This window comes from Adiantum capillus-veneris, chromosome 24 (assembly GCF_014529385.1).
Source record: "Adiantum capillus-veneris isolate H3 chromosome 24, ASM1452938v2, whole genome shotgun sequence".
NCBI lineage: Eukaryota > Viridiplantae > Streptophyta > Polypodiopsida > Polypodiales > Pteridaceae > Adiantum > Adiantum capillus-veneris.
The window spans coordinates 122,088,704-122,102,273 of NC_140954.1; the positions used below are offsets into that span (position 1 = coordinate 122,088,704).

Sequence of the window (13,570 nt, forward strand, 5' to 3'; positions counted from 1 at the left end):
TTGTCCTTCCTCTTTTGCTGCTTTGCAGGTGTTATGGTTGATGATTGGCAGACAATTATTGCTTACTTTATGGTATTCTTTGTCTGCTCCCTGAAACTGAAATCAAATATCAGAGCTGGAAGTACAAGTATTTTTTTCTTTCATGAAGTTATTCTCTCACCCAATGACAAATTGGCATGGAGAGAAATCACCTACGAGACAAAAGGCCAGTGGACCTGGCTGGACAGGCTTAGGTTCTTCACTTATCTGCACTTTTTGGATGTAGTACTCCTTTTGGTATTCATCACGGGAACCTTTGAGTATGATTTGTTGCACCTGGGCTACCTGGCTTTTGCCTTAATCTTCTTCCGGATGCGAGTTAAAATTCTAAAGACCAGAAACAGAATTTTTCGTTATCTGCGTCTTTACAATTTTGTGCTTATCGTACTCTCTCTCTTGTACCAAGCCCCATATTTTGGTGATAGCATCAGTGAAGGAAACAGCATTTTTTATATGATTGGTCTTGTTAAGATGGCATATGGGTTTGATATAACTTCACAGACCATAGTTATTGACATTACAATATTCTTTGTTGTGCTTATTCAGTCAGCCATCTTCCGCTCAAAAGAATTTGAGCAGGTCCTTCGTTATTTGGAAGCGGAGGAAATGGATGCAAGACTAGAGGCACAAGAAGCCAAAGCAGCTTGGAAAACAGAACAGCTGCACTGCATTCGTAATATGGAAGAGATCAAGCAACAGCGGCGTATGCAAGTAGAGAAGATGAAAGCTGAAATGCTCAATGTACATTTAGATATGGATGCACTCAATTCAAGGGGGAAAGTCATGGAAGGACACGTGACAGGCCAGTTCAATGACTCATCCAGAATGGCGCAAACCCTATTTTCAGGTGCACTACATCCTGACAGTACTGGTGAGTTTGAACATGTTTCAGACTTACCGCAAGATAAGATAGCAGGCTTTGGCTCTGATAATACCTGGAGAAGAAGGTCAAGGAGTTTCAATGATGCAGAAACCTCAATAAGAGAGAGAATCTTTTCAGCCACAGGTGCAGAAACACAATCTAACTTAGGAGGCTTCAACCAAAGAGTAACAAAAGATACCGGAAAGTCTGAGATTCTAGAAGAAGATTTGGACAAATCAAAATCTCAAACTAACAAGAAGAAAAGTTCTTTTGTCAGTACTTCAAAGCGATTTGGTGTGCAAATGATTGGAGATGGTGTTGCTCAGGTCCAAACTCTTGGGAACAAGGCTCTTGAAAATCTGACAGGCTTTCTGAATATTGAGAAAAATGAGTCTGATGACACAGAAGGGTCTTCAGTTGAAGGAGAGGCCGAGGATGTTCGAGGAGAAGCAGACATGAGAAGGGATGGCTCTTTCATGGTTGACAGTAGAGACAAAGAGCTTTCTAGATGGAACACTCAGGAGGAATCTTTTAAAGAGATGCTGCATCACTTGTCTGTGTTATATCTCTTTTGTTTTTCCAAAATCAGATCCAACATTGATATTGTCTGTTATTTCTTCTTCCTAATAGTTTTTATATGGGAGTTCAGCCTTCTCATGCTGGTGTATGCAGTTTTATTATTCCTCTATGCTCTTCTAGTGAATCCAAGTCCAAGTCAAATGTTCTGGCTTGGCATGCTCATCTATACGGAGGCCAATATCTTGGTTCAGTACATGAGTCAAGTTGTAATACATCACACTGAGCAGACGGCTACATCCTCTTTGAAGCTATGGCTTGAAAGAGTGGGTATTCCAACAACAGCAGAGGGTAGTTCATTTGTTGGTAGTGTAATACCTCTTTTCCTCGTCTACCTGGCAACCCTGGTTCAGAGCTCAATAAAAGCTCGTGATGGTGAATGGATGTCAGTAACATTTCGAAGGCTTAGTAGCAGCAAAATTGCCCCTAGGTCTTCATGGAAGGTTCTGCTACCGTATTACACAGTAAAAGTAAAGGACAGTATTTTAAGCATTGTTATAAGCTTTGGTCGCTACTGTTTTGCTCTGGTTCATGGTTCAGAAGCACCGCCTCATTTTGTGCAAGTAACTATGCTGGTGAAAGAGTGGCCCAAAGAAGGCATTCAACCTGGAAGAATTGAATCTGACTTCAATAGGTTGCTCACAGCAGTGCACCATAGCTTTTGTACAGCCCAGGTGGAGGAGTGGGATCACAGTGCAAGTAGTGTCCGGGTGGAAAGTATTGAAAGCAGCCAAAAGGAAGAAGATGCTGTTGTTGCTGTTCTTGAAGTGATTTTTGTGGCATCAAAAAGAGTGTGTCCAGCCAGCCACCAGTATTCATCTTTGACTCCGGCGAAAGATATTGCCTGGGAAATTCAGAAGGCTAAAGATGAAGGGCTGGTAGAAGGAACCTGTTTTCCTTTTCCTATTTTGTCCGTGATTGCTGGTGGTAAAAGAGAGGTGGATCTTTATGCATATATTTTTGGCTGTGATCTACTGGCCTTCTTTCTTGTGGCAATCTTTTATCAATCTTTTATAAAAAACAGTCCTGAATTTCTGACCGTCTACCAGCTTGAAGACCAGTTTCCTAAAGAGTTTGTATTTGTGCTAATGGTGAGTACAGGATGAAGAAGTCTTTGTTCTTTTTTTCCTATCAATATGCTGATACTTTTTTAAGATGTGTGTGTGAAACTAACCTTAGCTTGTTTTGACAGACTCTATTTTTCCTCATCGTTGTGGATCGGGTCATCTACTTATGGTCATTTGGAATTGGAAAAGTTGGCTATTACCTTTTCAATCTGGGACTTTTTGGTTATTATGTAACTCATTATGGGTGGAAAATGAGTGGCAAGGTGCATGGTCTCCTATTGCTGCGGATATTTTGTTTGGTCAAAGGACTTTCGTTGTCATTACAGGCATTGCAAATCAAGTATGGTCTTCCTCATAAGACAGCACTCTATAGGCAATTTCTTACCAGGAAGGTGTCTCACATGAATCATATATGTTTTCGGATTTATCGATCACTGCCATTCCTTTTTGAGCTTCGCTGCATCTTGGACTGGTCTTGCAGCACTACTTCTCTTACAATGTATGATTGGCTCAAGGTTTGTTCACTTTCTTTCTTTCCATTGTTGAATAGAAGCACATGTTCAATTGTTGCATTATTGCTCGACCGCATGCTTTATATGTCATCAATCAACAACAGGTGAGCTAAGCACAGGGATTAGCCACCAATATAGGCCACTTTCAAGAAATGAAGATGTAACATGTAGCGCGGATAGTGTGTCGTGCTCTTTACAGTGGGTGCTGCTCAATGCAATGTGCGTGACATCTCACTCAAAACAGAATGAAAACAAGGAAACAGTAGATAACAGCTGATCAACACAGAGACACAGCAGCAGACCAGAACATATGGACTCGGCTATCTCAAAGAACCGATACAGACTCTGGTGTGGCAGCACACTCAGGTCCAGCCCAGAACTCACAGGTACAATGGGGGTGTCGAGGCTCAATTGTGCAGGGATAGTGCAGACGTGCTGTGTGTATAGACTCGCTACTCTAGACGACGACGCTGGACCATATCTGAAGAAGATGATCCCCAATGACCCAACAGCTACTACTCATTTGTACAACCATAAAGAGCCACCAACGGCTCATAAATGTCAGCCATCTAAGTCTATCTCCGAACTGAGTGGTGGTGGTGACTTGGCCACGATGTCCACTAGACCGCCGTCCGTATCCCTGCTGCCACGCGTCACTGCCCAGCAGGGAGAGTCCGTCCAATGTGAACCAGACCAAACCAATTGTACTAACTGTGTGTCCTGTGAAAGTGACACTGTAGCCTGCTACAGGTTGCCCGCCACAAGACCGCTCACCGTCTCGGAGAGTGGAGAACTAAAAGATCTGCAACCATGAAAGACTCCCAAGAGGTGATATCTATTGGTGGTCGGATGATGGAGGGGGAGGGAGAGGCGGGTAGAAAGGTGGGTAAGGACATGGAGGCCAGGTGTATGGTGGTGGGTAGTGGCCATGAGGAGGGTACATTGGATAGAGAGTAGCAACCCCATGAGCAGCAGACTAAGTAGGGTGAGAAGGTGGAACAGTTGGTGGAAACCCAGGGAAGCCGCTGCAGAAGGGAGGAGGGAAAGAGGTGGACTGGGAGAGGGAGACCATGGAGGGTCCATGAAACTGTGAGGAAGACGACCTTGGGTGCCCAGACTTCATAGTAGGTGGTGCTTTTCAGCTGCTTGAGAATCCCCCCAATGAGCCTTGGAAGCGTCTGTTTGTAGTTCCATAGCAGAAACTTGCATAGAACTTGGAGCTGTAGCTGTTTGTAAAACTGCTATAGACTTTTGTTGGGCACAGGAGGGACACAATGAATTTACCACAGGGGAAAGTTCCTGAACTGCGGCCATATCATTTGCTTCTTTTAGCTGCATTTGTAAAGTGCGGACTATGTGTTTGAGGTCCTGTACCTGTTGAGTGAGAATTCTTATGCGATTTTGAGCCTGAGCAATTAACATAACCCTATCCATCGATCGTTGAAAGTGGCTGCGCACTTCCCTTTGCATATTGTCATATACACCGCGATGCAGGCCGTTAGATGGCTGCATCTATAATAGTTGAAATTGCTCTTATGTCAGCATCTAGAAGTCTGTCAGCCTGAGGCAAAAAAATGGCAAACATGTCAGGTTGCCCAGAGCCGTTGTTCTCTCTAGGGTAAAACCCTCAATAGAAAGCTGTAGCCTGGTATTGCCGACACAAGTGGAGTGTGTGTTTGGGCGCTTGCAACACTAACAATAGTTGGTGTAAATGTAGAGGTGGCCACGGAAGTGGCCATGCTCACATTTCTTGGGTTTGCGGTATTGACATCAGATATTTTAACCTGTGATTCAGAGAATGGTATTGTTGCTAGCTCTTTGATCGAGTCCTTTTGTACTTTAGCCCTCTTGCGTTCAGTGCCTTTCCCTTTGGACATTTTGGATGGGACTCACTGTTCTTTGGCATCATCTCTGGCATCATCTTGCACAGTGAAAACAGCAGTTGCATCTGCTTTCTGCTGCATAGTCTGCATTATCCAATACATAATTGGGGTTGCATAGCAATTGAACCTCTCCGCTTTTCCTTTTCGTTGGGTCCGAAATCGCTTTGTCCTGTCCTGCAACGCCTTAATGAGCAGATGGTGAAACGGATAGGGCAGACATTGACAGAGACAAAAAAATGCATCACATATAACTAGATAGGAAGGAACCACTGCTCTTTCTGGTGTGCGTAGTAAAAAGTAATACTGTAGAATGGAGTGCAGCTGTTGATTCCTGTGATAGTCCGCATGTGAGTGTAGCAACAGCTCTTGGCACGCATTAGCAGCGTCTTCAGGAGAGAGATTGGAGAAGGTTTTAGTGGTGGGCAAAGGTGCAAGTACATTCCGAAGTGCACAAAATTATTGAATATCGAGCAATTCGTAAGTATCTTCACCTGTCGTAGCGTCGCAGGTACTCTCCTTGAGAGGATCCGGCCGCGGGCCATCATTGGCAGGATCAGGCGTACTTTGCTTAAAATCAAATGTCATAGTGATATCCGAATCCATGGCGACACAGTGTAGTGGAAGGAATAGCAAAAGAAAATACATGTAGATGTAGGATTCACTGCTAAGGCTAATTAAGATCAATTAGCCTTGCTAATTACGTCGATTGTCCAAATCGAAAACGATCCAAAATTTCAACCATGATCCCCATCGCACACCCAATATCCTCCACGGTAAGAGTAAGTCCATTTAGTTTTGGGAACGTGAATAAAAGGGCACTCAGCTTGGCATTGGAAATGATGCAAGATACATCAGCCTGAGCCAGATTTTGGAGACTAAGGTGTAGTAACTGCTGCTGAGAAAAAACATCTCTAAGTACTGGGTTGGGCGTCTGTAAGTGATATATCATTAGTAAGGGTACCTTCGAGATGGCACCAGAAGGGCGGGGCACCTGGAGAGTGGTGACCTTGCTAGGAGTGATTGATTGGGGTGAATCTTCCTCGGAAGATTCCTCGGACAGTTGCCCTGAACTCGAGGCATAGTCTGGTTTACTTTCACTGCTATCCCCGGAGGAGGCAAAGGACTCTTGCTCCGACTGGAGATGCTATTCTCTATTTCGAGTACGAACCATACTGATGAAATGTAGGAGAGACTTTATTTATACTCAAGTCTACAATTGATAAATCCTTCAAAACCTGTGCTACCCAATCCGTACCTGATACGTATACAACTATTTCCGCAATTGAGTAGACCCTAAACCACACTCAGATACATGTTCTCAACCGCACCCAAATACACCGCACAAGTGCCAGATCACTGTAGCAAGTCCAAGCTTGAATTTAACTCTGTTCAAAAGCTGCCATCTTCAAGTACTATTCAGCGCTTGGGTGGCCAAGGAGCACGGAGAGAGGAAGCCTGTCGATGGAGAGAGAGGAGGCCTGGCGATGGAAGTTGGGTTCTTTTCGTGAGATGCAGGCCTGGGCTGAAAACGGTTTGCAGAGAAAGTGCGTGACTTTGGGATGTGGGCTGAATTTGACGGGCTGAACTTAATACGCTGATAGCTAAGGTGAAAAATAATGCCAGGTCAGTTTTAAAACTTACGTGGCTTGCAAAGGCAAAGGCTGCGAAGGACGAGGGCGAGGGCGAGGTCGGCAATGCAAGGGCGAACCAAGGGCGAGGCCATCAGGGGCGAGGGGGAAACCAGATGTCGTGGGCGAGGGCGAGGGCGAGGGCGAGGGCATGTGTGAGTACACTAGAAGCATCAAGCAGGCAAAGGGACTAGCAACAGCACAAGGTAATCTAACTCATTGAAAGAATCCGTGGTAGATGAAAATGCGAAGTTAAATTGCTAATGAACATGTAAATGGCACACCCACAAGATACCCAAATGAAGAGCACAGAGACTTATATAAATAGCAAAAAGAACTTAGTGCCATGTGAGAGGCGCTAGAGATCATCAGAAGTTTTAATAAGGTATTAGTCGGGTTGAGATAGTGGGTAGGCCAAACAAAAGTCAACGAAGCGAGCAGAGTTAATCGAAGAACAACCAACTACAATTGAGGACCTCAAAGTGAACCACAACAAGAGTGATCAACTGTATTACGACCAAAGAAAGAGTCCTACAAAATCTAGAACCATGCTCACCAGAGCAGCCGAAGGAGAGGAGGAGAGGGTACATGAGATACTAACACAGAGTGAAGGAGAGAGTTTTACAAAATCTAGAAGCATGCTTACCAAAGCAGCAAAGGGAGAGGGTATATGAGATAGTGATGGGGAACATCAAGATTAAGTTTAGGGTTGAGGAGGCCGCGAGTAACATCAACACTTGATTCTAGAACCTTGACCATCAGCTTACAGAATGATAGCATTTGATCCTAGACCCATTGACTAAAGGCAGCGGAACTCCTCCTAGGGTGGATAATTGTACGGCCCCTTGGGGTAGAATCTTTTGCACCTTGTATGGTCCTTGCTAGGCTGGAACCAACTTCTTTGCTTTTTTCTGATATCGAGCTTGATAAAGTAGCACTAGTGATCCTTGCATGATTTTTGGCTTACGGAGATGGCTATCATGGCATGCTTTGCGACGAACCTGCTCTGCTTGCAAAGCCAAAGAAGCCAATCTTTGGCTTTCATCCAAAAGGTAGAGACGAGAGACAGATGCCGACCCCAAATCTCCATTGGCACGCAGACTGCCTACTCGCAGAGATCCTGAGTTGAATTCGAAGGTGCTATCGCTTCCAAACCGAAAGCTAATTGAAATGGGGTGTGATTGGTTGTGGCTTTGAAAGAAGTTCGGTATGCCCAAAGGGTGTCGTGGATAGCTTCAGCCCAAGGCGCTGGATGGAGATGACATGTTTTCCGCAGAAGGGCTATCAGAACCTTATTAATGCTCTCGGCCTGCCCATTTGCTCCATTTGCTCTAGGGTAATAGGAACAAGACTTACGGTGAAAAATCTTGTAGTTGGCGAGCAAGGTTGAAATCATTTCATTAACAAAGTGACTACCTCTATCAATGTTGTTCTCTAGGGGACATCCAAACCTACACAAAATATTTCCATATAGAAACTTGGCTACAGTATTGCCAGTGCAATCCGTTGTTGCCAGTACCTCTGCCCACTTGGTTGCATAATCTGTAGCCACCAGCAGATACTTTCGGTTACTTGGTTGGGCCGAGGGAGCGATTGGACCCACAAAATCTATGCCACATCTCTCAGAGGGCAGCCATGCCATAGAGACCTGCAAAGGATGGTTGGACTGCTTGCTTGGTTTAGGTCCACATTGCTGACACACATCACATACTTTCACATAGGCAATTGCATCCCGGAAAACGTAGGGTCACCATAGACCACTCTGTAGAATCTTATGGGCGGTAATGTGACCAAGGTAATGGCCACCAGTGGGACCACTGTGGGCATCCTCCAAAATATACTCAACTTCATGAGGGAGACACACCGCCTGAGAACACCATCCGGTCCTGACTTGTAGAGCTGGCCTCCAATCAGAGTGAATGGCCTAGACTTCAACAACAGTCGTCTCTTCTGTTGTGGAGACGCATTCTCTGGGTACAAGCCAGTAGATAGCAAATGCAAAACATCGTCGTACCATTCCGGAGTGGTATCCACCTTAGAGAGACTGCTATCGCGAAAGTCATCCTCAACCCCTGTAGCTGCTTCACCAGTTTCAAGGCGAGAGAGGTGGTCAGCAAGGACATGATGTTTGTCAGGTCTGAGTATCACCTCGAAATCAAACTCTTGAAATAAGAGTAGCCACCGCCATACTCGACCTGCAACTTGTGGCTTATTAAGCAGATAACGCAGGGCTTGATGATCAATAATAATTGCGAAGTGGACCCCTAATAAATAATGGCAAAATGTTTTTAGAGCATACACAATAGCCAAACCTTCCCTTTCTGTGGTGCTATAGTTGCGCTTTGCTCTAGTGAGCAGGCGACTTTCATAGTGAACGGGGCAATCCAGGTTGTACTCCTTACTAGGTTGTGTAGCGCAGATAGTGTGTCGTGCTCTCTACAGTAGGTGCTCCTCAGTGCAATGTGCGTGACAATCTCACTCAAAACAGACTGAAAACAAAGGAACAATAGACAACAATTGAGCTCATAGAGACACAACAGCAGCAGACCACAACATATGGCTCGACTATCTCAAAGAACTGATACAGACTCTGGCGTGGCAGCACACTCAGCTCCAGCCTAGGACTCACAAGTACAATGGGGTGTCGAGGCTCAGATGTGCAGGGATGGTGAAGACGTGTTGTGTATAGACTCGCTACTCAAAATGACGACGCTGGACCATATATCTAGAAGATGATCCGATGACCCACAGCTACTACTCGTATGTACAACCATAAAGAGCCACCAACGGCTCATAAATGTCAGCCATCTAAATCTATCCCCAAACTGAGTGGTGGTGACCTGGCGACGATGTCCACTAGACCACCGTTCGTATCCCCTGCCACGTGTCACTGCCCAGCCAAGAGAGTCCGTCCAGTGTGAACCAGCCCCGGCCAACTGTACTGACTGTGTGTCCTGTGAAAGTGACACTGTAGCCTGCTGCAGGTTGCCCGCCACAAGACCGCTCACCGTCTCGGTGAGAGTAACAACTGAAACTGCTAATCGACCGCAAAGAAACCTCTACTGCACATCACTGTCATTATAAAAAAACTGCCCAGTCACCCAAGAGAAAGATTAGTCGCCACACTATCCGAAGCATCAGTCTCTGAAGGTGGAGCCATCAAATCAATGGTGGGGCCCTACTGTATGTGAGCTCTCCTGTCCGTAATTGGGCCGCATGGGAAGGGACCAACCACCTGCTACTAGGTAGAGGGTAGCACCTGTCCTGTAGTCTACTGAGGACGTCGAGTAACACAGCCATGGCGGTGTGCTCCAGCAATACCGTCGCAGCAAGTAACGTTCTGCATCTGAGGCAATGGTGATGAGTGAAACCCCCGAGGATACTGTTGATTGTAGTACTGAACCGGAGTCTGTGGGTAGAGTCCCATAAATTGCTGAGAAGGACCCGTTGCTGCATTTTGCACTGGTGTACTTGCTCGAGTCCATTCATACCCCATACCCATCATCGTAGGTTGGGTTGCCCTATTTTCATGTAAGAGCAGTTCTCTAAATCCTTGTACCTGAGTTTGAAGGTCATTAATCACTTGACACTTTAACTTCAAGGCCTGTCGGAGTGCGAAAATAGTAGCATCCCGATCGGCGATGGCGCTCTCAGTGACTCGCATTGATCCCTCCATAGCTGCGTAAGTAGCTGCATGACGCTGGTGTATAGCTGCCAACCGCTCTGCTCCAAGCTCAATGGTGGCAATGGCTTGCCTGGACTCCTGCAGTATATCCTCAGATAGCCAAAAAAGTGATGTAGAGTCCGACACTGTGGAAGGTCCTGTAACAATGTCAGGCGGAAGAGAGCTGGCAAGTAGTACTACTGGTGGCACTGGGGTGGCAAGTGGCACTGCTCGTGGTGGTGGACTGGGAGCATGCCTCTTTGGCGGAGTAGAGACGGTGGGAGTGGCTGGAGCAGGAATAGGCATAGGAGAAGAAGCAACTCCCACTGGGGCTTGGGAGCTAGTCACTGTGGTAGGAGTAAAAATAGCAGCAGTAGAGAGAGGAACACACACTGTAGAAGCCACAACTCTGACATGCATAGTGTGATCTGCAGCGCCTGAACTTACCATCGAACCAGTAGCGGGAGTATGCGAGGAATGTCGAACAGGTTGCTTCACTCGAAGCTGCTGGCTTTCCGAAACTGGCAGTGATATTAAAGATTCTACTGTGTCCTTCACTACCTTTGCCCTCTTTTTCTTAGGCTTCCCAGGTAGATCCATTGTCTGTTCAATATCTTTCCCTTTTGCCTTAGAGCTTTTATGCCGCATATCCGCATCCACATCCATGGGACTAACATGTATATTAATGACCCAGGCCAACATGGGAGCTGCAAAGCATTGAAAGCTAGATTGCACAGATTGCACCTGAGCTCTGAATCTTTTTGCCCGCGACTGTAAAGAGGTAAATAGAATTTGATGAAAGCCACACGGGATGGTGTGGATGAGGCAGTATAGCCTATAGGCTTTCGCAGTGCGAGAATATAGTAGATCACAGCTGCCCTTGCTTACTTTAACAACTCTGACCAAAAAGTAGTACTTGAAAATGGCCCAGAGCTTTTTATTTCTTGCATAGTCAGCATGACTAGTACTAAGTAGCTCTTTGCATGCCTCAATGGTCGCATCTTTCGAAAGTTGTGAATAGATTCTCGTAGCCGGTTTTACTGTAGGAAAGGTTGTCATCCCCAAAGCTTGACCAATGCGTGTAGCAGTCAGTGGGTACCCTCTTACGAATGCTGACAGACCGAGCGTATGTAGCTGATCTTTTGATAAAACTTCTCGAAGAGACGGATGAGGCTGCTGCAGATGGAAGTTCAAAGTGAATTTGGTTTGAGTTTTGGAAGAACGAGGCCGAGGAATTTGATGGCTCAGCACCTGCGTGATTGCCTTCTTCTTTTTCTTTTTCACATCATCTTCATGTTGGCTAGAAGACTCTGAGTCAGAGTCAGAGGCAGAGCCGGAGTCAGACGCTTTGTAACTCTCATCACACTAATTAGTGGAGGACAGATCGGTGAGGCCATGGGTGGAAGTTTCCACATCTTCTTCTTCTGTAGAACTTCTAGATGTTTCAATGGGTCTCTGGCGAGACTTCCTAGTCTTCTTGCTTGTACCCGCCATAGTGGATTGTTCTTGGCCTCCGCTTGAACTCGTTGTTGTGTTCCTCAAACACGTGCAAAACTGAAAACGTACTGAAAATGTGAGTCGAGATTGATGAAATAGGACCTGGTTGAAAATCGTGAAAAGCTCTGCACCTGATTGCGATGCACTGCAACCTGCAACGCGATGGGATAGACGGATAGGTAGGGGCGACAGGTATTCAATAAGGGGGCGAGAGGGGAAAATTGGGTAGGAGCGGGTGGGAGATTGGTTGAGGGGCCAGGGAATTAGAGCGCAGGGCTGTTGATTTGTGAGGGCGAGAAAATTAGAGGGCAGGGGCAAGGGAATTGCTTGTTGGGTAGGGGCGAGGGTTTTTAGTGGGCAAGGGTGAAAGGGGGTTTTTAGTGGGCAGAAGCGAGATGGGTCTAGAGGGTAGGGACGAGAGGGGGTTTTTAGTGGGCAGGGGCGAGATGGGTTTAGCGGGTAGGGGTGAGAGGGGGTTTTTAGTGGGCAGGGGCGAGATGGGTTTAGCGGGTAGGGGTGAGAGGGGGTTTTTAGTGGGCAGGGGCGAGAGGGGTTTAGAGGATAGGGGCAAGGGGGTTTTTTAGTGGGTAGGGGCGAGAGGGGGTTTAGAGGGTAGGGGCGAGGGGGGTTTTTAGTGGGTAGGGCGAGGGAGAATTTAGAGGGTAGGGGCGAGGGGGATTTTAGAGGATAGGGCGAGGGGGAAATTAGAGGGTGGGCGAGGTAGGTGTGTTGAAGGGCTATAGTAGAGGGAATGATGGAAGGAGGATAAGGCGAGGGAGTTGAGGGTGGGACAAGGGGAATTTGGCTAGAGAGGGGTGGTGAGGAGCAAAAGGCATAGTGCACCAGAGAGAAAGGAGAAAGGAAGTTGTGATGTGCTGCAGCATAGTGCACTAGAGAGAAAGGAGAGAAAGGAAGTTGTAATGTGCTGCTAGAGAGAAAGGAGAGAAAGGAAGTTGTAATGGTTGCCCATAAAAAATTGCGTGCTTCCTTTAACTAGGATATGGTCAATCAGAAAGGTTAGAGCAACCATTCCCACCTTCGAGCAAACTTGTATGTACGTGTGAGAGAGGGAAAGAGCAATGAAAAGAGTATGGCAGCAGGAGTGAATATTGAACGAGTGTTACGAAAGAGATCGCACCAGAAAGGCAAGGAACTAGATGTGTGTGTGTGAGAGCTCACCTTAAGAGATAGAGGGGAAGGGAGATACAGCAGAGAAGGTTTGAATGTGTTAGGAACAATAACAAAAATCAAAGATCAATCCAACGAGAGCTGGACCTCGGATATTCAACAAATCCATGAGGAGAGAGGGGCAGTAGAAACAAACAGAGTAGTAACGCTCGATCCTAGTAGGACTCCAAAAGCCCAATTCTATCAATGATAAGAGAGCAAATTGATGCACGCAGTCAAACGAGGAGAATCTTAAAGATCACCGATGACAACTGAGATGCGAACTGACAGGAGGAAGACTTGAGAATATTGAATCGAAAGCCGGAGAGATCTGAGGACGGGACAGTCATAAGGTTGTTGGTGGGAGGGATAAAATACCCAGATTTCTAAAGAGTCAAGAAAGTGAGTGATAGCACTTAATTCTTGATCCATTTACCAATGGCAAGGGAACGCCTGCCAGAGTGACTAACTGGACAACCCCTTGTGGCAAAATCTCTTGTACCATGAATGGCCCTTGCCAGGCTGGGACCAGCTTCTTGGCTTTCTTTAGATATTTAGCCTAATAGAGTAGCACCAGGGAACCCTGCGTTATTTTCGGCTTTCTGAGATGGCGATCATGCCACGCTTTGCGACGAAGTTGCTCAGCTTGGAGAGCATATGAAGCTAACATCCTGC

At 46.3% G+C, this 13,570-nt stretch overlaps 1 protein-coding gene across 3 annotated transcripts in view; it reads left to right on the forward strand.

Moving 5' to 3' along the window:
- The window catches only part of LOC147427051 (piezo-type mechanosensitive ion channel component), a 195,619-nt gene that overhangs the window by 168,599 nt on the left and 13,450 nt on the right, over positions 1-13,570 (forward strand). For all 3 annotated transcript variants that reach the window (XM_086499262.1, XM_086499260.1, XM_086499261.1), the window contains 2 exons: positions 29-2,568; positions 2,670-3,059. In XM_086499262.1, the coding sequence (XP_086355388.1) occupies positions 29-2,568; positions 2,670-3,059 (2,930 nt within the window). The remainder of the gene's footprint in view (positions 1-28; positions 2,569-2,669; positions 3,060-13,570) is intronic.